This window comes from Dromaius novaehollandiae, chromosome 5, assembly GCF_036370855.1.
Source record: "Dromaius novaehollandiae isolate bDroNov1 chromosome 5, bDroNov1.hap1, whole genome shotgun sequence".
NCBI lineage: Eukaryota > Metazoa > Chordata > Aves > Casuariiformes > Dromaiidae > Dromaius > Dromaius novaehollandiae.
The window spans coordinates 3,835,509-3,859,877 of record NC_088102.1 but is presented as its reverse complement, the minus strand read 5'-3'; the positions used below and the strand labels follow the sequence as shown (position 1 = coordinate 3,859,877).

At 43.4% G+C, this 24,369-nt stretch overlaps 1 protein-coding gene across 4 annotated transcripts in view; it reads left to right on the top strand.

Annotated features, from left to right (window-relative positions):
- MAP4K5 (mitogen-activated protein kinase kinase kinase kinase 5) overlaps positions 1-24,369 on the top strand; it is a 66,547-nt gene that overhangs the window by 20,864 nt on the left and 21,314 nt on the right. For all 4 annotated transcript variants that reach the window (XM_064511812.1, XM_064511813.1, XM_064511811.1 and 1 more), the window contains exons 2-15: positions 354-411; positions 12,084-12,174; positions 13,348-13,412; positions 14,426-14,481; positions 15,736-15,783; positions 15,878-15,920; positions 17,054-17,126; positions 18,107-18,238; positions 18,784-18,846; positions 20,019-20,100; positions 20,741-20,857; positions 21,208-21,286; positions 22,354-22,412; positions 23,453-23,517. In XM_064511812.1, the coding sequence (XP_064367882.1) occupies positions 354-411; positions 12,084-12,174; positions 13,348-13,412; positions 14,426-14,481; positions 15,736-15,783; positions 15,878-15,920; positions 17,054-17,126; positions 18,107-18,238; positions 18,784-18,846; positions 20,019-20,100; positions 20,741-20,857; positions 21,208-21,286; positions 22,354-22,412; positions 23,453-23,517 (1,031 nt within the window). The remainder of the gene's footprint in view (positions 1-353; positions 412-12,083; positions 12,175-13,347; positions 13,413-14,425; positions 14,482-15,735; positions 15,784-15,877; positions 15,921-17,053; positions 17,127-18,106; positions 18,239-18,783; positions 18,847-20,018; positions 20,101-20,740; positions 20,858-21,207; positions 21,287-22,353; positions 22,413-23,452; positions 23,518-24,369) is intronic.

The window sequence follows — 24,369 nt, the reverse complement described above, 5'->3', positions numbered from 1 at the left end:
TCTGACGTCCGTGCTGCGGCGTCGTGCTTTTGTACGGCCCCAGCGAGCACAGCGAGCAGAAACTTCTCGGTTTCGACAGCCCTTAAAAGTGATGCTTCGGAGGCAGGACCTCGCAGGGGCTGGCGGATAGTTCTTAAGCCGCGGAAGGAACTGCCAGCAGCACTTCAGGGCTCCAACTAGGTTGATGCTGTGCTAATACCAAACCCAGCTAATCCTCACCCAGGTTGCTCTCCGTTAATTGCATTGTGCCATAATTGTAGCATATGACATCACCGCGTGTCTTTTGACAGCTTGTAAGACTGTGTGAGATGCCTTTGCAGTATAATTAATATGCCTTAACTCTTTTCTTTCAGGCTAGAAATCTTCATACAGGAGAACTGGCTGCTGTAAAAATAATCAAGTTAGAGCCCGGTGAGTTTTGCATTCTTTCCCTGCATGTTTGGATTGTGTGTTTTCTGTCATGAAACATTTACAAGTTTCTGTGCTTTTATTCTCACAAGGTTGTGAAGTCCCACAGAAAAGTGTTGTCTGCTACATCTTCAGCTGTTAGATGGCAGGAAGCACTGCAGGATGTACCATGACTTTTGGTTATATCCTGCTTGCTGTTTCCATGTTCATGCTTATCTACTATCATAAAAAGCTATTGCAATTACAGTGAGTTAGGTTGTTAGTACAAAGAGTACAAAATTTACCTTCTGTCCTTAATTTTCTCTTTTACTCATGACCTAAAGTGAGCTAACTTTGTGCCCAGGAGGTGTGCTGAGCTGAAGCCTTTGGAGGCTCTCCAAGCCTGCATGGAAAGCTGAAATCAGAAAGTGTCTCCCAAGTGGAAATGAGGAGAGGAGCTTCTTATGTCCTCAGTCGTAATTCTGTCCCACCTGAGCATCTTCTATTTGTACAAAGAAGTAATCTCTCATTACTTGTTCACTGGAATACCTTTCAAATCCCTCTTTAGTGTAATCCTCTTCTGTGTCTCTTTACTGTGTTAGTCTCTCCATGGTTGTCATTTGCCTGAACTCCCGTGCTGTGTCCATTTAGGATACTAGTCCTCTGGGATGGGGATGAGGGAGGCTCTCGCGTTCCCTCTGTGAACGTGGGCTCTCTTGGTACCTGCGTAGTAACACATGTGCCCTGTGAAACAAATAAGAGACACTGCAAGTTAGTTTACAGTTAGAGAGCTACGAAGTAGTAGGATTTATGGAAACATGGTGGCATAACTTATGTGACTGGAGTGCTGCAGGGAATTAATTCGGGCTCCTTAGACAGGAAAAATGAGGGGAGATCAGCAAAGACACATGGCCGTAGGAGAGGCTGAGGGAAGTGAGTGTTTATCAGTCTGGAGAAAAGGAGGCTCAAGAGGGATCTAACTGCTGTCTACCATGGCCAAAAGCGGCCTTACGGAGAAGGTGGAGCCTGACCTTCGAAGGTGCACAGAGCAGGGGTGAGAGGCAGCAGGCAACAGGGGAGGTTCCAGTTGGACACAGAGACAATTCTCCATGGGGAGAGTGGTTATGCACTGGGGCAGGGCTCAGAGAAGAAATGGGATTTCTGTCCTTGGAGGTTTTCAGAAGCCGACTGGACAAGGTCCTGAGCAACCTAACTGTGTAGTTAGCCCTCCTTGGAGCAGATGGCTGGACTAGGAGACCTCCAGAGGTCCCTGGCATCCCAAGTCTTTCATGATTCTAGGTTTTGAAGACCAGCACTGAAACATGCTCTCCAGTCTCTAATAGCAAGGTCTGTTCTTGACTGGACAGGTTTAAAGACTATCATTTTGATGGGGAGCTTAGAGTCAATATATTGCTAGCAACTGACGTGCATGTGATATTCTCCCATTTCTTATTCTAAAAAATATAGTCTCCTTTGCTTGTGTTTATTTGGTTCCTCTCAGTCCCTCAGGTTGAGAAGCATGGGTTCTTAAACACCAAGAGGCACCTGCCCATGTCTTTAGGTCTCTGGTGAGTGGAAAGGCTGCCTTCCCTTCACCTGGTCTCTCATAACATATTTCTCCTGGGAGCTGAGCCCTGGGGCCCTGCCCATCCTGCTGGTATATTATGTAGTTTTTCTAGCTTTGTATTAAATCCTGGCTAGCAGAACCTTCCAGATGTGCTGTGCTTACCCAAGAGTTCTGGCCAACTTCAGCACCTGCAGGTCTTCCACTGAAGGCTCTGTGACCAGCAGTATATACAATGATCAGTTCTGGAGGACAACAGGCTGACCATGAGCCAGCACTGTGCCCTTGTGGCCACGAAGGCCAATGGTCTCCTGGGGTGCACTAGGAAGGGTGTTGCCAGCAGGTCGAGGGAGGTGATCCTCCCCCTCTACTCAGCCCTGTTGAGGCCACATCTGGAGTGCTGTGTCCAATTCTGGGCTCCCCAGTACAAGAGAGACGTGGAGCTACTGGAGAGAGTCCAGCAGAGGGCTGTGAAGATGATGAAGGGACTGGAGCATCTCTCATAGGAAGAAAGGCTGAGAGAGCTGGGCCTTTTTAGCCTGGAGAAGACTGAGAGGGGATCTTACCAATGTATACAAGTATCTTAAGGGAGGGTGTCAAGAGGATGGGGCCAGACTCCTTTCAGTGGTGCCAGTGACAGGACAAGAGGCAACAGGCACAAACTGGAACACAGGAGGGTCTGTCTGAACATGAGGAAAAACTTCTTCCCTGTGAGGATGACAGAGCACTGGCACAGGTTGCCCAGAGAGGTTGTGGAGTCTCCTTCCCTGGAGATATTCAAAACACACCTGGACACGATCCTGCGCAAGGTGCTCTAGGTGACCCTGCTTGAGCAGGGGGCTGGACTAGATGATCTCCAGAGGTCCCTGCCAACCTCAACCATTCTGTGGTTCTGTGATCAAGTAGTCATACAAACCAAATTCTTCTAAATTTTCTTTTGGCAATAGGACTAAAGGTTCAGATTAGATATTTAAATGCCGCTATGTATGTTCATTTCCCGTAAGAGTTTAGTGTTGCCTGCCTGACTTCTAGGCTGGCTAAATTTTTCCAGCATCCCTGTTACACTTGAATAATTATTTTGAAACCTTTGATGAGAGTATCGGTGCTTAATGCCTCATGCCTCACCCCATATTTCTTGGTTTTGAAATCCCAGATCAAAACCTTTAGCAAATAGCGATAGTCCCTTTACAGCCAATTTTTTTTTGTCTTCTAGGAATTTCTTAGTGTACTTTAAGAGAGAAGTCTTGCATGGCCTCTTTCAGAAATCTTTACTATTTCAGACACTTTGAGATGGTCAAGCAACTGCGTATGAATTTGGGTTAACTCACCAGATAGTTTTTACCAAGATAAAAATGCGGTGCAGGAGAGAAGTTAGGAGCACTTCTAAAACGCAGTGTTTTGGTTGTTTTACCCCACCCCGTGTTTTCTTCCTCTCGAGCTGGATTGAAGAGCACTCCCGCCTCTGGCCTGCAGCATGCAAGGTTTCCCGGGAGCGTAGCTGTTTGTTTCCAAGTGATTTTTAAAAAAGCAGTTAAAAGTTCGTGAAATCCAAACAGTTTTTTTTCAATTGGAAGAACTTGAAAAATCTTAGTGAATAAATAGAAAAAAGGCTCAGCTTGATTCTTTAGCTCTTCTTCGCGGGCAGATGGCAGGCTCGGAGTGACGAGGGAAAGTGCTTTTCCTTGCACGACCTGTGAAACTCCTCGATGTTTTGGGTCGTGCCTGTGATGTGCAGGGATCGCTTGCCTCACAGCTCTGTCCTCCTCCGTGCCTGGTATCTGGGTTTTTGGTCTGGATACAGCGACACACCAGCTCTGAAGTGCAGAGGTCGAGCTGCTGTGCTCCTCTCTGCAGCTCTAACGTGGGGCAGGGCAGCATCTTAATCACAGGGAGAGGGTGGGATTAACCTATTACTGATGGTGTGAGGGGCTTCCTGGGTATTCACATCTCTGCTCCTGATCCAAATGAAGTAGATGAAGAACTGCTGAAGCAGAGATTGGACCCTCTGCTCCTAGAGCTGCGGGAGGAGGAGGAGGATGCCTTGGAGGCTGAGCTGGTCCTGGCTTTGCCGTTGCTCTGTGAGCAGCACAGTGAGATGTGCAAGGCTCTGGCCCAAAATCGTTACTACCGAGAACCCCATTTTAATTAGCATTCATGACCACATCTTTATATGTTTCATTATGTTGTTAGCCTGACTTGCCACGGGGAAGTGGTTTCTTCTACAATTGTGTTGGGTTTTTTGGTTTTTTTTGTTTTAATCTCCTCTCAGACGCTGCCAGCCTGAGCTCCATCCGCAGCGTGTACACCCACAGACTCTTGGCAGGGGTCTCGTTGGGTTTTTGTTTTGTTTTTAAGGATTCTTCACAGCATTTATTTATCTATTTTTAATTCCCTGGGTTATCTACTGACTCTGCAGTGTGGCTGGACTGTAGCAGCTTTCTGTCTTTGCAGGAAGACATGGCAGTTTAAACTCTTACAGATTAAAAAAAAAAGATCAGTCGTTTCTTATGAGAGTTTATATTTAATGTTGTGACTAATTTTGAAGGTTTTGAATAGCTTTTGAGGACCGTACTTGCAAAGCACCATCAGTTCTTGGATCAGATCCGTGACAAGTTCTTGCAGCGAGCGTTGGATGCCTCCCAGGAGGGCAGCCCCGTTCAGCACCGACGCGAGCTCGTGTCGGACCACGCGGCACAACTAGAAGATTGATAACAAATTTCCTAAGTTAGTCACCAGAAAAATAGGCGTATGTCTTACATAGAGCATCTTCTGGAGGGGAGGAGGAGGTGGCTCATAGATGGGAATTAATTAGCAGATGGAAAAATAAGCGCTCCCAGCTCGATGCCTGTTTAAATGCAGATTAAAGAGTGGGAGCTGGGAGCAGACGACAGAGGATTGTGGAGCAGAGGCCGTCCCGCAGCAGGTGAGGATCGTCCTGAGCTCCCCTGGAAAAGCAGGGGTGCAAAATAGGAGAGCAGTGTTTTGGGACATCTGGCAAAAGCACCACTGAAATGGCGGCGCAGGATGAATCGGGGTTTGTTGGGTTGCTCCCTCATCTGCTACCAGTAGTAAATGGTAGGCAAATCGTAGGCAGAGACTCTGACTTACAACATCACCGTGTATTTTATTTCATTTGCTATTACTTTCCTTCATCTTCTCTCCAAGCAAAGGAAGCAAACTCTTCTATCTAAAAAGTTAGCCATTAATTTATTTGAATTTGTGGGCAGTGTGCTAGCTCTGCTGCCACAGTTACTTAAGCCGTGCTAGTAGAATCAAAATAGACTCTGTTTTTCACTTTTTTTTTGGCATAGACTTTGGAGAGCATTAGGCAAAAGTATTATGGCACGCTAATGACATTTCCCAGCATTCACCGCGCACAAATGCTTCAAATAATTTGAGAGCCAATTCTATTTCAGAAACTAATCCAACTGTACTCAGCAGCGCAAAAGCCAAAACCGTCTGAAACGCTAAAGCCGCTTCCTTGTATGGGTTTAGCAGATGAGTCGCGGGGGGGTCGGTACAGAGAGATAACTGTTGGCCAGGCTGGTTCCCCTCCATGGGACTTTCTCCCTGGGAAAAAGGAATAAAGAAAATATCTTCAAATTTATTAGATGTCTGTTGTAAATACTCTTATGATGATAAATAGTAACCTCAGAAGCCTTTGGCGCTTGAAGGGCTGGCAGCGGTGGTTTGTAGTGCTCCGCATCCTTTGCAGGATTACAGACGAGTCTCATTGCTAGTTTTCCTCTAGCTCGGTATTGCATTTTCCGTGGGAGAGCTCCGTAAAGGCCCGGGGCAGCCCGTTAGGTATTTCAGGTTTGATGTGCAATTATAAGTGGAACTGTTCAAGGGTTTTCATATAAGGAAAAATAATCATCTGAAGGTGCGTAGTCTGTTTAACACATCGAAAGCTGGGTCTGGTTCATTGCATTCGTTGTGTGTCTCGTGGTGCGGAGGCGGCGTTTCCCTCTCTCCCGTGTGCGAGCGCAGCCTCGGAGCCCCGTCGGACCCGCGGCTCGCGGCCGGTCCCCTCCGCGCCGCCCCTGCTGCCCGGGAGCTGCGGGGCTCCGGGGGACTGAAAACCGGTACCGCGCTGATGCAGCCTTGTTCTCCGTGTAATAAATTCTGCAGAGATGCTATGAACCGTAGAGAGGAAAATCCCAAGCCTTACTTAGACCAAGTGTGCAGGGGTTGCACTGTTGTTGGCAGCTCCTGGCGTGGAAGAAACACGAAAATAACTTTTTGTAGTGATTTTCACCTTTGTTGCTTTGTGGTGTGTAGCCTGGTTAGGCCTTTGCACGTGATGGTTTAAATAGCTGCAGGTTTTGCAGTGGCAGGGGGGACGCTGCCCGAAGCCCGTGCTCCTGTGCAATGTCACCCCGCCGTCACCACTCCTGGGGACCCTGTTCTGCCGGACAAAGTCAACCTGCAGCTCTCTCCGCCGGTGCTGTGGCTGTGCAAGAGTTACCCAGGGTCCAAATCACCATGTTTCCCAGTGTGCTGGAGCTGTTTAAGACTGGACATTGCTTTTTTTATGCTGTACCATGTTGCGACTGGTCCTGCCTCTCATTTCAGACTCAGCCGGCCTTTGGAGGATGCACAATGCGGAAGAGAGACAGTGTGGCATTTTAATAGCTTTTAAATACGCTGCTTACAGAGCACTCAGCATTTCAACTATATTTAATTTCTTTTTGAAAGCTGGTCTAATTTTAATTCGCATATTTATAATGCGTTTATAATCGGCTATTCCCACTTCATAAATGTGTGTAGCCGGAGTGCGTGCACTCACGGTCCCGTGCAGCATCGCTTCCACGTACAGGAGCAGGGTTACTTGGATGAGGGCGGCCGGCGGAAGGAGATGTGGCTGGGGAGGGTGATATTATGGGTTTCAGATAGGAAGTGGGTGACGCTGGGGTGAGGGCAGCTTGCTAGGGTGCTTGCAGGTATGAGGAAGACGCTTAATTTGAAAAAAATGCATGGAGAAAAATATAAGTAGTGGTGAGATGGGATCATGAAAGGCTGAGATGCACAAAGATGGATACAGAAGGCAAGAAGAGATGGAAGTGACATGGAATAAGAGTATAGATTATATGTTGACATGGCTGCTCATAGGTATGGACCAAAAGAGGGCAGAAGGGAATATACATGACAAAATTGTTTCTAGTGCTGGACCAAGGCCCCAAGCCAGGAGTATTCATGATCCAGAGTGGAGCTTTATGATCCACCTGGATTCAGTAACTTCAAATCCGAAGGCAAGGAAGTGGTTGTACCATGTTTATGTAGCCTGTCGTCCTCTTCTGCTTCTAAGTCTTGCTCATGTTGGTTGCGGGGAATTTTGTTGCATCCTGGATTTCTCAGCTGTCAAAAGGTCCATGAGAAAATGCAGGGGAAGGTATTGAGATCCCCAAAACCCAGGAGTATAGCAGAACATCACAACAGTCACTGAATATTTGTGTGCTGCTTACTTAGGGCTCACTGTGTCGGGGCGGTGTATAGCCGTCGGCAGTATTGCGTATCAGTGGAGAGATAATCGGTACCATCGGTGTTTAAGCAGTTGGCAGCTGGATGCTCGTGGCAATAAAATTTGCTGGTGGAAAGGTCGTTGTTTCCAAATAACTGTATCATACTTGGAATCAAGTTTCTGAGCTTCAAGTCTTGGGAATTTGAATTCATTGTGTCAGACTGCAGGTTTTGCCGAATCCCAGGAAGAGGTAGGCATAAAACGGCGTCAGCCCTGGGGCGCAGCACTGAAATAACGCAGAATAAACCGATTTTAAACAATAGCTATGAACTTTTTCCCCAGGAGCCTTCTGCACAATGAAGTGACTCGCAGTCGACCCAGCAGGGGCTTTGAGAGTGGCCCTGGGTCTTTTTGGCGGGATGGGACCGTTCAAAGCAGTCAGTGGAGCACCAGAAATACGACCAGGAATAGACGTGTGTGTGAGCTGTGGGTGTCGTGCACGCTCCAAAGACCTGACGGTGCAATGCGATAGGCACTGCCGCCATCAGATCCTCCCCTAGCTGCACGTTGGGGGATGTGGATCCGGGATTCACATGCTCTCCAGCCAGGATCACGTGGTGGGACATCTATACCATACCAATTCCGTTTAAGTCAGAACTAGAAACCACTTATATATGGATTTAGTATGAATTTACCAGGCCTTACCTCACTTAGCTTCTGAAATCTGATCCGAGCCCAGCACAAGATGATGTGGCTGCGCGTTTCGATGGTCCTCCTCGCCGCCAGCTGTGCCGAGAACAAGCGGCTCGTTGTGCCAAGTGGAGCAGGCACCGCCGCGAGCTCTGCTCGGAGGAGAGTCCTCTGTTGTAGCTCGCCGTCCTGTGCACTATAGGTCCAGTTACCGAGGTGAAGTTACATAATAGGAGCAAGCTGCCGTGACTCTCCGTGCCGCTTGTGTGATTTACGGCAGCTCCCTCAGCTTCGTTTTTGCTCGGCATGCCACATAGCCCGTAATTGCAAACATGTGAGCAGACAAAAAGCACATTTTTCCAATTCTGTGTTATTTAGAATCCAGCGATCTCTGATGACTAAAACAGAAAATCTCTTTGTAGGGGTGTATTGTCACCCCTGCTCGAACTTTTTTTTATCTTGCTGTCTCCCTCTCGATGGAGTAGTTTTTACAATTTCTTTGTCTTACTGTCTTTTTTCTATGCTATCCAAGGATATTTAATTTTTGCCCTGTTCCAGCTCCTCTTGCCAAGAGTAATATTCCAGCTGCCTGGAAACTCTGAATTCCCTTGTTTTGAATTCATGCTCGTCTTTGAAGCACTATACGTCTTCTCCCCTATCTCTGGGTCTGATCTTTCACAATCTTCTTCTATGTATTTTAGCCAAGCTTTTCTCATGGACACTTCTGCTCTCTGCTCTTTTTTTCCATCCGTTTGCTACTTCTGTGTTAAGCTCCCTGTCTGTGTTCGGCCTGCACGTCCCTTTCCTCTCCAAATCCCTCATTTTTGGTAGGTGACCCCATTTCTTGTGGAGGTGCTTCGTTTACTAATTGCAAATCAAGAGGTCATCTTTTCTGTCTTCCCCTACTACAAGGCAGGATCGGCTACCCAAAGTCACTTTCTGACGGCTACTTGTTCAGCATTTTCTTCAGATTTTCCATCTATGAGAGATTTCACAGGTTTCCGTGCGTTTGAGCTCAGCGCTCCGTTATTGTCACAGATGGAAAGTTTCTTCCCAACAGAGTGTGGGGAACGTAGGTTCAGGCAATTTAAGCCCCTTTCCAACAGTCCTATGATAGACATGCAGAATAGATTATTCCCTCTCCCCTTCCCTGATATCTCATATATCTCTGAGGATTATTTCTCCTGTTAGTGTTTTTTTAGTCCAGATAACCGTATTTCCTTTGATTTCCCCCTATTAGCCATGTTTTCTAGACCTCTGACATTCTTGTTGCTCCATGCCGTACGCTCCAACTGGTCAGATTTTGGACAGCAAGTCGGGCTGCTCCAAAAAATGTTTTGCTGCTATGGGAATGCTTCTTGATCACGTTTGTCACATATATGTGACAGTATTTAGCTCTTTCTGAAACACTTTCTTATATAACAAAGAATCTCTGATTTGAAGATCGCAGTTTAAGAAGAGATCGTTAATTCATGGCGTTAGATGCTCCTGCAGCTCATGGACAGCTGGTACGGTCCCTTCTTTGGGTTTGGGGCTGGGTGCGTCTTTTCCTTCAAGCTTCCTTAGATTTGACTTTCTTGAAAAACTTTTCAAATTTTGGAATGCCCCAGTGAGTTGTTTGTGAAAGTTCAACAGTTTCCCGTAGCAAGTTTGTCACTGAAATAGGAAGGATTAATCCACCTGACTCAGCCCCCAGGTTCCTGCGCTCGTGGTAATTGCTAATCGGCATGAATTCAAGTAAAAATCTGTTGTGGTTCAAAGGTAACCCATAAAGCGAGAGCAAAGTGTGAGGTCTCTGCTAAATGTGATTGATTAGGATGTGGAATTGTGTTGCTTTTTTTTTAATAATATTTTTTGCATTTTTCTTTTAAATATTACTTGTGCTTAAACGAAAAAGTTTCTTGATGTCTGAAACTCTTTTGCTAATGTTTCCTGCCCCAGTGAAGTCTTTCTCCATACTGCTCAGCTTCAAGAAGTCCTTGAGGTTTTACTAAAATCAGTCAGGGACATGTGCACATGAGTGCGTTCCCCTGTGCATTTGTATTTTGTAGTTATTTTCTTAAGTAAAAGTGTGGTAATCATTAAGGCATAAAGGCCGGGATCATTTGAAAATCACTGTACCCAGCTGGCACTTCTTTCACCATGTCCGTAAACATCTACACACCAGCTTCAAGTTTATTAATATGTTTATTAAGTTCGTAAAACGGTGATGGATTCCGGAGGGCAGTACGTCAGCGCTGGGCAGCTACGGGCTCGGCAAGAGCTGGGGCGAGAGCCAGGCAGCTCGGCTGACTGTCCAGGTAGGAGCTCCATGGCTACGGCACTGCTCAGTGACGTTGTGCCAGAGCACGATGAATAAAAGGCGTATTTTTAAAGAGCTTATTAAAAATAGTAGATACTCTGTTACTTTTTAAATAAACACATTTTAAAATCCAAGCAGAACTTATATTCATGCTTAAAACTCTTGCAGTCATCAAAATCGTACAGATTAAGGGGAGCACTGGTAGGCAGTATGTGTTTGCTGGCTTCCACATTCCCGACTTTGTGTTGATGTTAGGAGACAACTTTCATGGGTGAAGCGTGAAACAAAAATAAACATACAAAGCATTTTTTCTTTGAGAGAACATGGTAGCTACCACATTGTCTGAAAGCATTTTATCTAAAACCAAATTCTAGTCTTTCATGTCTTGCAAGTTGTTACAGATATTTTGTTTGTACCAAAGGAAGAATAAAGGCAATAATATGTATTAAGCATTATGCAAGGCAAGCACGTATCTCGAATGGCCTAATAGTCTGATTTCGACTATATTGTTCTTTGGAGGGAGGCTGGTCAGTGACCCAGGTTTTGGGTCACTTGAAGTGTCCAAAGAAACGTTTTGGTCAAGGCATATCTTCGAGTGGGATGTGAGGATAAAATTATGCCCACACAAAGCATAAGATTTTGCAACAAAGTTGGAAAAATATAAGCCAGAAATTCCTATTATAATTAGGAAGGATGTCTCTATTTGATGTCCCCAGATGATTTTTGGAGGTGGCTAATTCATCTTTCCCATCTCATGCTAGTTTGGTATAGCCCACAGAGTTCTTGGCTGCGGGTTTCTTGTTGGTGAAGACAGCTGCTAGAGAAACCCCTCAGAGATCTACCCTGCCCTTATCCTTTCCATAACTTACCTTTAACTCTCCACTAGTGCACATATGGATAAGGTAGTCTGTCTCCCATATTTAATAGAGCACATAATTAAGCTCAGAAGCGTGCGAAGCTTGATGCTGTGAGTTGAGGACCCTCCGTACTCGTTCAGGTCGTTGCATGCCGACTGGCAATACAGCGGTGGTTGGGGCGGCAGATGCTCACCTTTCCTCTATAAAATGAGGTTTTGTTGGAATTTACAACAGTTTTTAAGCTTTACCCTTTCAAAATTAAAGTGGTGTAAACATGCTAGGCTATTGCTCTGTCTGTAATATATTTTTCAATAGTTTTTTTTTACAGAGAATATTTAGGGTGTGTAAATGTGCTTATGTAGCTCTTCTGATCTAAAAATGCACTCGTACTCTGTGTTTGGGTGTCTCTCATCTTCTGAGGCAGCAGTGGTGAGTCTGTGCAGGCCATACGCTATAGCAGAGGTATTTTAAAATTGAAATATGTTATTGAAGAGTCCGTGGTACGTGGTCTCTTCGGTTGCAGGCAGGGGACTCTGAACCTAGAAGTGAAGATTTCTGCAAGCTGTCCGCAGGACTCCTGCGCCGTAAACAGGGCATCCCGGTAAAGCTAGGTTGCTCCGGCTGGGCCTGGTGGTTATAGGGGCTGCGGGGGAGTTTTCCGACGTGCCCCCATCCCTCCGGGGCCGTCCCCCCTCTGCCCGCTCTCCGGCGCGCTGGTTGTCCAAGCCCACGGCTCGTTTTTATGGATTCTGCACATCCCTTCGGATCTCCCTGACCTCTAGATTTTGTGTGATGTTAACGGGACCGCTTTCTGTTTTTCAGGAGATGACTTTTCCTTGATACAGCAAGAAATATATATGGTTAAAGAATGCAAACATTGCAACATTGTAGCCTATTTTGGGAGCTATCTCAGGTAAACCCCACTTTATCACCTGCATTTCTATTGATTCTTTCCTAAGACGATGCTCTGTCTGGTTTATTATTTATATCCTCTCTCACTGTTCTTCTCTAGGTTGAATTCCCTTCAGTTCCCTGTTTATTTAAAAAAATAAAGTGACTAATACTTTGCTTTCTCTGCTGGCCAAAAGACTGGAATACTTTTATCACTAGGAGCAGAAAGAAGCTTTTCCCCCTGGGGACTCTTGCAACATACCCCAAGCCTACTCACTTCCTGGGCAGATTTTAAACATTTACCACTCCTAACATAAAATAAGCTCATTATTCATCTACAGCAGAAATGCTTTTAGGTGTTTTATTTCATGGCGGTATTGTGTGTTGTGAAAGTATAAGCAAACAAGCTGTAAGAGCAGAAATCTCTGCGTCTGAGCCGCTGGTAAGAGACCTTCATAGTTCTGGTGCGACAGATGCGAAGTCCTGAAAGGCAGAAGCGAGGCGATGCCAGCTGGCTGCCTCTTCAAGGACACACGTTAGAAGTTATACAGCAAGTTGGGGAGTAGTTTCCATATCTGCGGATTTCTGCCATTTATCAATAGGCTCTTTGGGAATATATATCACCACTTCTCTCCTTTGGTCTCTTTCGACGAGGCTCGATCTTCTGATTTCCTGGAGGATTGCATTTTTAGAGTAAGCTGAACAGACCCAGTGGACTTCAACTGGAACAAAACAGCTGAATTCCTAAATCCCCTGCCCCACTTTTGAAGGCTATGAAGAGTTTTTTAAAGACAATTTAGATAATTTCAATTTAAGATTGAAACTGTGAGTTAATATGTTTAAGTCATGTTATCTTGGTGATAGATTTAAACCTCAGGTGTTTCTTCTGTATGTTCTTTATTGAAGTTAGCAGGTCAGGGTTAAAGCAACATCTTTTGGGTCTGATCAACAGTCAGAGACTTGTCAGTGACTGACACAAATCCTCACCTATGAGAGTGAAAATTTTATGTTGAGATTCTTAATGACATAAAATATGTAACTGCTTCTGATGCATTGGAATATTTATTTTTAACAAACTGAAGAATGTTAAAGAATGATCAAGACAAGCAGACAATAATTTAAATGACCGTTATTAACTCTGTTCTGTATATGGATCAATCAGCTTCTGATGCATATGTTTTAACTCTCTTGATAGCCGTGAAAAGCTGTGGATATGTATGGAGTACTGCGGTGGTGGATCCCTTCAAGATATTTACCATGGTATTTTGAAGCTTATCTCAACATTTGTTCCTTCTGGAAGCTTTTGGCAAAAAAAGAAAACTTGGAAGCAAGCAAATGGGGAATTTGTCGGTAGTGGCGGGCATTGCGTGCGTTGTTTCTTATGAGATGAAAAGCGATTTCAGCAACAGCAGCTTTTGTTGAGAGCACTTCTCGGGCGTTGACCTCCCAGAAGTTCACAGCAGAAACCATGCTAATTAGATGTGGGGACTCGATTAGCGCTAGAATAAAACTACTTGTTAAAACCATGCGTTGCTGAATGCAGAAGTGAAAACTGCTTTGCAGATATAGGGCGTATGTGTTAGTCCCACAGCCAGAAAGGGTGCGTAGTGTGAGGAAGCTGATTTTGCTGGGAAATCTCCAAATTTGATTTTTAAAGGGTAAAAACAACTTGTTATTCCTGCCCCTGTACAATAGCATGCCACTCTTGTGGCTATTTTTACTTCTGAGATGCCATGTAGAGTTGTTGATTCTGTCGAAGGATTTATTGGAGTTGTCGGAAAAGCAGTCTGGGAACTTCCTCTGCCTTTAGCTGATAGCACAAAGTTTTTAAATCCCAAAGCTCTTTCTGCTTTATTTATACTAAATGGCTGAAAAATAGTTTTAAGACAGTTCTAAGTCCCATAGCCCCCTGATATAGACCATCTGCATTTCTAGCATTAAGAGATTAGCAGAACTCGTTTTTGTTGCTTTTTCCCTCACACACAGTATAAGGTACTGTATTATTACCAAGTCACTTGTAAAATGATAGATTTGTCAGAACTGATTTTCTTCTCGCTATGAGTATTCTGTTCTGTTATTGCAAGAGATAGAAGAAAAAAATGACAGAAAGCCTTTCTGTTTAAATAAACACTTTTCAGATCAAATTAAAATACAGCTCATGTAAAAAATGTCATTTAATTTTTGCATGTAGATATCACTTTTTTGGCTGTTTTGCAGCAGTATTTATACAGTGTATGCTGTAAACTTACAGACTGCTTCATCTTTGTTTTCAGTAACAGGACCTCTGTCGGAGTTGCAGATTGCTTATGTTTGCAGAGAAACCTTGCAGGTACTGTACTGCTGCAGGTGTATGGTAAAGCCTATGGTCTGTGCACAAGAAGTGGATATGGCAGATGAGCAAATTCAGACAGCGGTGCTGTACCATCACGTGTATTTGTAAGCACTGGGTATCCAGTGAGACCAATTAACTAGGGTTAATCTGTTAGTTTCCATATTGTATAAATAAAAATTAGCAGCAAACTACGGTAAGGTAGTGCAAATACTTGCTTCAATCGCTGTCAGAGCAGCTTTTGTCCACTCCTTGTGCCATAATTTGCAAAGGAATTTACACAAGAGAAGTCGTCTCTGAGGTTGCCGTTGCAGAAGCAAAACCCTAAAACTCAGCCCTCTTCCTGTCCCTCTAGCGATGCAGCTGGTTTCGGTGAGCCTGAGGAAGACGTAGGTCTTCCCAGGTTGTGACCGCAGTGTCATCTCAGCTGTTTGCATGCGTCGTTCTAGCACAGCGATTCAGTGCAACAGTTGCTTAGGGCAAATTTTTGAATCTCGTTGCAGAAAACAGCTAATACCTAGTAAGCAAGGGTAAGTAGCTGAGCAATGAAATACCCACACGTTTTAAACTGGCTGCTTGATCTATGGCAGTAAATTCTAATAATACGTAGAGGAAAAATATTACAACCAGATGACTAAAATTCTGTTTTGTCTTGTGATTGCTAATAACTGTAGAAATACAAGATAAGATGAAACAAGCTGTCTGTATCTTAAGGAAGCTTTTCCTTCCCTGCTCTTTGCATGCATGAGTAGCTCTGTAAGAGAATCGTGAAGGCACCCACCTTCCCCTGAAGCGCTGGGTGGACGGGTGACCGCCGGCGGCCGGGTGCCGACCGCGAGCTGATCTGCTCAGTGCTTCTGTTCCTGGTCTCTTGTTGCTGGAGGAACCTGTATGGCTGGAAGGGCAGCGTAAAGGCTGAACCCCTTCGGCTGGAGCCTTTGGGGCCTCGCAAGAATAATTAACGTTAGTAAAGGATAAAGGTGCTGTGTCTTGAGGTTTGTTTCGAAAATGCACGTATATCCGTGTAAAATGTTACACCATGCCTCATTGAAACGAGTCTGCACACGCATTTGTTGGTGCTGGGAGAGATGAGGAACAGAAGCCAGTGAATTTCTTACCTGCAAATCTCAAATTTCTCAACTTCCAAATAAAATAAATTGAGTAATTTATTAAACATGACTGGCTTTGTAGTGTCTTAAGAAATGGCAAAACTGAAGTGCTTTTTTTTTTTTTTTTTCCTGTTTTTACTTCCAGGGTCTTGCTTATTTGCATATGAAGGGCAAAATGCATAGAGATATAAAGGTAACTTGGGACTGTGGGGAGCTTATTGTAAACTTTCTGATGCAGAAAAATATTCCCGATGCAGCATTTTAACTTTCTATGTATTATGCTTTAGGGTGCAAATATTCTACTGACAGACCACGGAGATGTCAAATTAGGTAAGTTGCCTGAGTAAGACCGAAAGCAAATGAGTATTTTAATTTAACCAGTAAAAGTTAATAGCCCTGTGTGCAGCCATGGGCATTTCCAGGAAGGTGGAGATGAGGAAACTCTCCTTTGCAAGCGCTCTGAGGTCTGCAGATGAAAGCTTGGAAGAGGTCTGTATTACCGGCTTCCTCCAGTGATGCTTCGCATTTGCAGGGGCATAAACAGGCCAAATCTCTTGTTACTCTGGTGCACTGCCTTCAGATTCCCCATCTGACTGTCTGCTGCCTCGCTTCGTGGATTCTGGCTGTATCTAGGGCTCTTCAGGAGGTCAGGAACAGACTCCCCATCAGGAGGAACGAGCTGTTCATCGTCTCAGTGCGTTCAGTGTTGTAGTCAGGGCGGTTGCGCATTCGCTGCCTTGCTGCTTTTCAGAACAGCCACGTGGTTCAACACGCTCGTTCTCCTGGAGTGACGTACGAGTGCTGTGCTAAAAAAGTACAACTTTTCAGGGAGGCAAAAAAAAAAAAGCTAAAACCTTGAAACTCATTGGAGCTTCCATTGATTATATTAAACTTAGGTTACGCACTGATACCTTCTTTATGCCTAAGCCAATTACCTTTTGCCTAAAATTATCCTCCAGCTATCATGCTCCAAATGCAATAAAAATAAAACTGGACTTAAATGATTTTTGGCCCTCTGAGATAACCCGGTTATCTGCAGTTCTCAACATAAGGGATTGCTGTCCCCGAGGCTGAAGCTCTGGCCCCCCAGAGTCCCTCTGTGAGTAGCCCAGAACCAGTACCATCTCCAAAGCATGATGCTGTTTTTCCTCTAGAATATTAAGGCAGATACCCACTGAATTTTGTGAGGTGGTTTCGTTGCTGTTTTGGGAGACAGAACAATAGCTGGGAGGGGAACAGGATCGTCTGTGAATTGTATATTGAAACTAATCTTCTAAATTGAAGTCATGTCAGTGAAGAAATTAACTGAATTCATTGTTAATCTGTAACTGCTGAAGCTTAATGCATTTTTAATTTGGATTAGAAATGTGAGTGGTTTTTTTATAATACTCTACCTCCGAGAGCGGAATTGGAGTGTTGAATGAAAATCAGATTTCTAAGTATGTGATATTTTCATTTTACAGCGGACTTTGGTGTAGCAGCAAAAATAACAGCCACCATTGCGAAGAGAAAATCGTTTATCGGTACCCCTTACTGGTAATAAACCGCTTTGATTGCTATGATTATGTGCAAAGTGAAGTCTGTGTTCACAAATTATACCAAAAATTCTAAAATGCATACCCTGAAGTGTGTGTGTGTGTGTATACATATATATATATATGTATACACACATTTTTAAGTTTATATACTTCATTGCATACATTCCCTTTCTTTCGAGTAAAATGCCCGAAAGGTGAATCTGGGAAGCACTGATTGTAGTTGGTCTGTTACTGTAGCAAAGCTTCCCGCTGTTTGGAGCGGGATTGCTGCTTCTCCCTGGTTTATTCATACAGAACACGCAGCCCTTTCTCTGGATGCCTAATGGCAATTTAGTTTCTCAGTGATTTCATTACATCAGTGAATGAGGTCTTTTGGGGTTCTGCTTTGCAGAAAGAATTGTGAAGAAAAACAGATCTAAAACCTTTTTTAATCATCTCTGCTGTTTAATTTCTGTACAAGGCAGCATTTAATACGCTGACATATCATTGTAAATCTGGAGCTGGATGATATATTGCAAATTTCGCTGCTTTTGAATTTCGGTGTGTTGGCGATGCAGTGAGGATGCTTTTCTCCAGGGCAGTATTCTTAGCATACGCTGCACGTGTACCTACAGCCTAATCCAGACGATGGCTTTTAATTGCTTGCTGCCCTCCTTGTCCTGTTGGCGAAGGAGGACTAAGGGCAGGGAGATTATCTGCTCATTAAAGCGTTTCGCCAGGAGCCAGGAGACCCTGCTTCTGTTCCTAGCTTTGCTGGCAAGTTCATGACCCGAGGCAAACCACCTAACCCCGGGGTGGTCCTCTCCTCCTCTAGCGCTGGGTGAGGGCAGTGACACCAGGCTCTCGCCTTGCGCTCTTTGGGGGGGGTTGCACTAGAATTAGGTCGAGCGCTTTGCGACTCTTGCGTGCGGGCGGCGATTCGGAGGTACCACCTTCTTCTCCGCGTGCTCTGACTGACCCACGGCTTTGCATTTCAAGGATGGCCCCCGAAGTCGCAGCGGTGGAAAAGAACGGCGGATATAACCAGCTCTGCGATATCTGGGCGGTTGGCATCACCGCGATTGAACTCGCAGAACTCCAGCCGCCCATGTTCGATCTTCACCCCATGAGGTCTGTGGGCAGGGAGATGGCTTATCTCCGGGCTCCTCTCCGGGCCTGGAAGGGACTGCTATGATACAGCGTAGCCTTCGTCATAGCTCCGACCTAGAAACTCACTCTGGGGTTCCTTCATCCAGCATCTAATTTCTGAGCGCTGTGTCTCTCCTTAAGCCATCGATCTGAAGCTAAGGACTTCAATTTAGAATGAAAATTATACCCGAAAATTTTAAGTCTTTTTTAAGCTTTGTAATGTCTTCAGCAATGTGAATAAGAATGGGTATAGTAAATCGAGTAGAGAAACTGTAGGCTTATATTGAACAAGCTTATGCATGACACTAAAAAGATATTTAGAGATGAGATGCCTTTACGGCATCTGTCTTCTAACACAGTATAGACTATGATCCAGTTTGATCAGTTTGATTCTTATCTTGAGGTAGAATTATAATACGAAGTAGAATTATAATATGAATTACAATATGAATTTGAAGTGTTTAGATATTGCAGTGAAATCAGTTATTTTTTATTATATAATTACATTGTTCTTCCTTTATCTTTAGGGCATTGTTTTTAATGTCAAAAAGTAATTTTCAGCCACCAAAGCTAAAGGAAAAAGCAAAATGGTAAGTTAAACCCTTCTCTTTTTGTCAATGTTGTGTAGATAACATGAAAAAACTAAGCCAACAATGTCTAAGAAAATGCACTGATTCTATAAATACTTGATACAATAGAGCTGTGTACGCACATGGTGTTATTTCCTTGCCACAAAGGTGACTTTCGCCTTAATTTCTGTAATAGGGCTTTTGCCACTGTAACTGGGGCAGGTAATTTTTTACTCCTTTCGTGAAGAATGTGCTTCTGTCAACATAGATTCTGCAGTCATGTCTTTAACTTGTGATACCTTCCCGGTGTCTGCTGGATTTTGTACCATACTTAGTGACATTGTATTTCGACACCCAAAAACAGTTCCGGTATATAAGATTTTTTGTTCATAGATCTGCCATGCAGCTTTTTTGCCTTGAGCGGTTTGGGTGGGTGGATAAGTGCAAAGGGAAGGGAAAGGATGCTTCTCAATGTGTGGGTTTCCCGTATCCCAAACAGCTCAGGGCTGCCGCAGCCAGTGCACCGTACACTTCTCCGACGCCTTGTCCTCAGCTGTTCAGGCTAACAGAGGAAATATGTTTCATAACATAGTTTGAACACAAGCAGATTTCGGCTAATGTTCCCAGAAAGGTGCATTAACACAAATGCAGTTGCAAGAAAAATACTCGTCAAAGTCCTGTACAGTGCTTGTAGATCCAGTCATAATATCAAACTGTACTGCAAATTTTAAAAGAGGTCGTATGATGCAATCACCTAAACTGTTTTGAAAACAGCAACAGTGTTTTAAAGAGTAAGTTGAGTCTTTACCTTGTCTTGAATGTCTTATTTTATTTCCCTACTCGTGACCATGAGCAGCGAAATTTGTAGGTTTCCCTGGATTTGGAGGGTTTGCTGGGTACCTAATTCACAATTTTTATTGCTGATACCTAGTTCCATAACAACTGAAATTTGAAAAAGTTGAAATAGCACCATGTGTATTTGGTTTATTTGCTGTATCCTACCAAAACTGTTTCCATGCAAGTTCTATGAACCAAATGTTTCTTTTCCTCTTTCGCTAACTCGGTAACATGGTTATTCAGATGTGAGATGCACGGAGGTACTTGGACAACATTCTGATTGAGCACATCCTTTTGTAATCTGTCTAGTCACTGTGTTGAAATTTAATAACTTTTTGAAAACCTTTTTTTTTAAGGTCATCAATATTCCACAATTTTGTCAAAATAGCACTTACAAAAAATCCGAAGAAGAGACCTACAGCAGAAAGACTCCTTTCTGTAAGTGACTGGGACCTTTCTGTGACATCAGTGAATGATCTCTTGCTTCCAAGTGAATAACAAATCACTAGAGAACCAAACTGCCATGATTTTCTTTCTCTGATCTTACAACGTGGGTGGTGAAATCTGAATGGAAGAGACATTGGCCTGCTGTAGGCAGTACCGAGATTTTATGCAGTGTTAAGAGTTTATGAGGTTTTTATTACTGAAAATTGCCTCGTGTTCTGTCCTCAGCCTGTCCTTTTTACGAGGGAATGTCTCGGCCTCTTAGAAAGAGCCGCATAGATCAGATGTTGACCCTTCTTGTCATGCAAACAGAGAACTGATCCATTTAGCAGTTGTTCACGTGTCTAATTCTGTCTTACTAAACTTGAATGAACTACTCATGTAAAAAAATTAAGTTACTTTGTAACTGTTTGTATGACTCAGAGTTTAATCGCCAATTATAACTGACCAAAAGCATGGCGTTCCCATGCTGATGGAGAGCTTCGAAGTCTAGATGTTCAGGTGTCATTACAGAAATATTCAAGCCCTCAGAAAACTATTAGGCAAAATTCGATAACGTATTTTACATTGGGTGTTTATTAATGAAAGTTATGTACCAGTTGCATATATTAACTTGTCTTTTTTGTGGTTTTAGCATACTTTTGTAGGGCAGCCTGGTCTTTCAAGGTCTTTAGCAGTTGAGCTGTTGGACAAAGTTAATAATCCTGACAACCATGCACACTACAGTGAAGCAGATGATGATGATTTTGAGGTGAGAACATCTTTTATTTTAGGTGAAACTGCTGTTTAAATACCTTGCCTTGCTTTCACCGTGTAAGCTTCCAGCTTGACAGGGGCACTGCCCCATCATTTTTAGACCTCCTGGAGGTTAGTGCTGGAGAAAACAGGAAATCTTACCCCAGGGCTTGTCACACTTCTACTGCAGAATACATACAAAGCTCCTGTGCTCAGCAGTACAGGATCTTAGCTAGGACAAAGACGGTGTATGTAACAATTTGTGACCGCAACAGCTTTGTTTTTCTTTGTTAATTTGATTATTGATTGAGATGCAATGGAAAGCCACATAACCTTCCTAAGTTTTTGCATTTACAACTCTTGCAGCCGCACTCCGTTATTCGCCACACAATTCGTTCTACAAACAGAAATGTTAGGGCAGAAAGAACAGCGTCAGAGATAAACTGTAAGTGCCTAACCTACTTTGCCCATATTGCGGGGTTGCTTTACTTTTACCAATAGAGGATGTTGGTGTTATCCTTTTATTATATACCCTGGAAAGCCTCTTCTGCTGTTGGCACACTTGAGAAACTAAACCAGAAAAAACAACACACAAACATGAATCTTTGATAATATTTTTCCAAAACCAAAATTAAAACTTGCATATTTTTCCACTATTTCATTTCATGTCATTGCTGAATAGTAATGTTTATGTGGAAACCTTGTATGACCAGTATAGTCTTCCAGTACTGTGATTTATGCCAGACCATGTAGTCCTACTTAAAACAACAAAAATACTAATTACCTACCAACATTAAAGAGTAAGAGTGGGCTCATAAATAAGAGGACATCTTTTCACAGGGGTATCTTGGCTGTTTTGCTGTGATGAGATAACAGAGGAAAAGCATAGCATTTTATGTTTGTTTCCACGCTGTTTCAAGTTCATTAGTTAAGCCTTTTCTTCACCCCGAGGGGGTACTTCTCTTGCGATTGCAGTAGCTGTCCTGACCACAGCATGTGTTATTTTAGTGCATTCTCTTAAAAAAAAAAATTTTTTTTTTCCTTTTAAAACAGTATTAATGCTTTACTCTACTGGATATAAGTTGAAATTCCGAGGGTAGAGACTGCCTTTCCATAGGTTGGACATTGTAGTTCAAATACTATCTGCTTCTCTGAGTCACATACATGTCACTTTTAGGAAGTTTACTGTTTAAAAAAAGCTCCCTCTTTTTACATGCATTAAAAATAACATGTGGTTACATGGTTACATTTTATTATACTTCCATTGTGTGACTTTGTATTTCCTTTCCCTCCATTTCCTTCTTGTGGGTTTCACATTTGCAAATTTAAGCGTTTGGACAATTAAGACTTCATGAAAAGTGGTGATATTTCAAGTGATAGTCATATTTTATAGGCAGATTAAAACTGTGTATACTATTCTGATATGTTACAGCATGCTTTTCACTGATACATTAAGCATTAAAAAGGCATTAGTATAATGTATATTAAAGTTGAAAATGTAATGTTTTGTAGTTGATAAGCTACAGTTCGAGCCTCCTCTACGGAAAGAAACAGAAGCTCGCGATGAAATGGTAAGAGCAAGTCTGTTTTTTCCATTGCTTATTAAAATCATAGCGTCTGCATTATTTTGTGGCTCAGCTCTAAGTAATACGTATCTGAACTATAAAGTCACGAGAAGACCACTCTTGGTCCCCAGACAATCGCCACATTTTTAGGAAAATGAATTGCCCTCTGTGCTTTGTGCGGAGAGTCTTGCTCAGATGAAAAAAATGACAAGCAGCAATTAATTTGATAATGTGAAGAGGCCGTTCTGCATTTGAATTCCTGATCTTCCCATCACCAGAATTTTTTGCTTCTCATTGCTTGGAGCACAGCCAGCTCACATGCAGACATTTTTGCCCCCCTATGAGCTGCTGCTGTTTGTTCCAGTTCTCCACAGTTTTCTTCAGATCAGCTAATTAATGTTCCTTTGGGTTAGTATGTGACTGTGTACACAAGAGCTCCATTTATTAATAAGCGTTGTGAATAGCAACAGCTGCCATTAAAATTAATGTGGAGACACTGGTGCTCAGCACTCCAGGAAAATCCCATTCCTGTTTTTCAAAGCAGTACTGCAACCCAGCAGGTAGATAAGAGTTTGTCTGTTTTGGAAGTGACTGATGAGGTTCATTTGTGTTGTTAGTATCGAGGTCCCATCCGTAGCCTATATGAAGACAGCAGTGCTCCCAGCCTCTGCGGATGGTGTCTCCTGGGAGTTGGGCTGCAGTATGGTCTCTGGTTGGAGACCGTGCTGTCTTGGAAGTGCCCGGAGGGGAAAAATCCTTCCTCAGTCTTCACCATCAATTATTTAGTGTTATTTATTGCTACTCAGCGCTGGCATTATGCCATTTCTAGATGCTGCTTTTAAGGCTGAGCCTAAGGAGTCGGAGATACCTTCTCAATAATTGTCTTGTAATTAAATTGTAAAACACGGCTTCACTTTGCAATTTTATTTTACTGATTATGGGTCATTCTGCAGGGCTTGGGAACCTCCCAGGCCTCTTCGAGTGCTGTTGGTTAGTTATTTCAGCGTGCTAGAAAAAGTCTTGAATGAAAATTTCTGCATCTTCAGGGTGTAGCAGCCGGCGCTGACTTTGCTTCACATTGGAATCCTTTTGTTGATGGTGGAAGCAGCAGGTAAGTGTGGAGTTTAAAAGCATCTTTTATTTCTGTGGCTTAATATGAAAATGCAGTCTGAAAACAAAATGAAGTTATGGTGGAAAATCAAAGCATGAGCCCTGATCCATTTTAGTGTTCATGAAATTAAAAGCAATTTTACCCTCCTTCTGCAGTTGGTTGGATCATTGTCTGCGAGGAGGAGTGTTCATCTCTTTTCATGATAAGCAGTAGTTTGCTTTAAACCTGTTGTAGCTCCCCAGTTGTATATGGAAAGTGTGGTGTGTCTATATGGACACTGTACTGAAATAAAACAGCCAAAGTCGATTTTCTGAAGCAAAGGGCTGAGTTCGGGATCCCGCACTGATCCTGCAGTTCTCCTTGAACCGCTGCTGTAGCTGCGGCAGTCTGTGGCGCATTGTGTTCGGGGCTTCGCAAGTAGGTAAAGGAGAAACCAACTTTGAAGATTTAGTTTTACTGAGTTCAGTACGACTACGTGACTGTGTCTGCTGTGGATGTGCGATCAGAGCGGTGTAATCTTTAGCACAGGTTTCCAGTGTTTTGGGATGAAAAATTTTAGGAAAAGAGATGCTATACCTGATTTCCCCTGGGCTAAGAGCAGGTTGGAAGTAAGGGATTACAACTGTCTCCAAGCTAGAACTGAATTTAATGCGTGTGGGGCTTCCTTTTGCTGCAAACTACTGGATTCTGCCTTTAAAAGGCGATCTTTGCATTTGCAGTGAAGAGTAGGGAAGTTTAGTAATACTGACTGATCCACACATGTCGGGAAGGATGGTATGTGAGTTACAATAACTGCTAAGCTAAAAGAGCCTGCTTCCCATCTTTATTTGGAGCTGAGTATCAGATACTAAA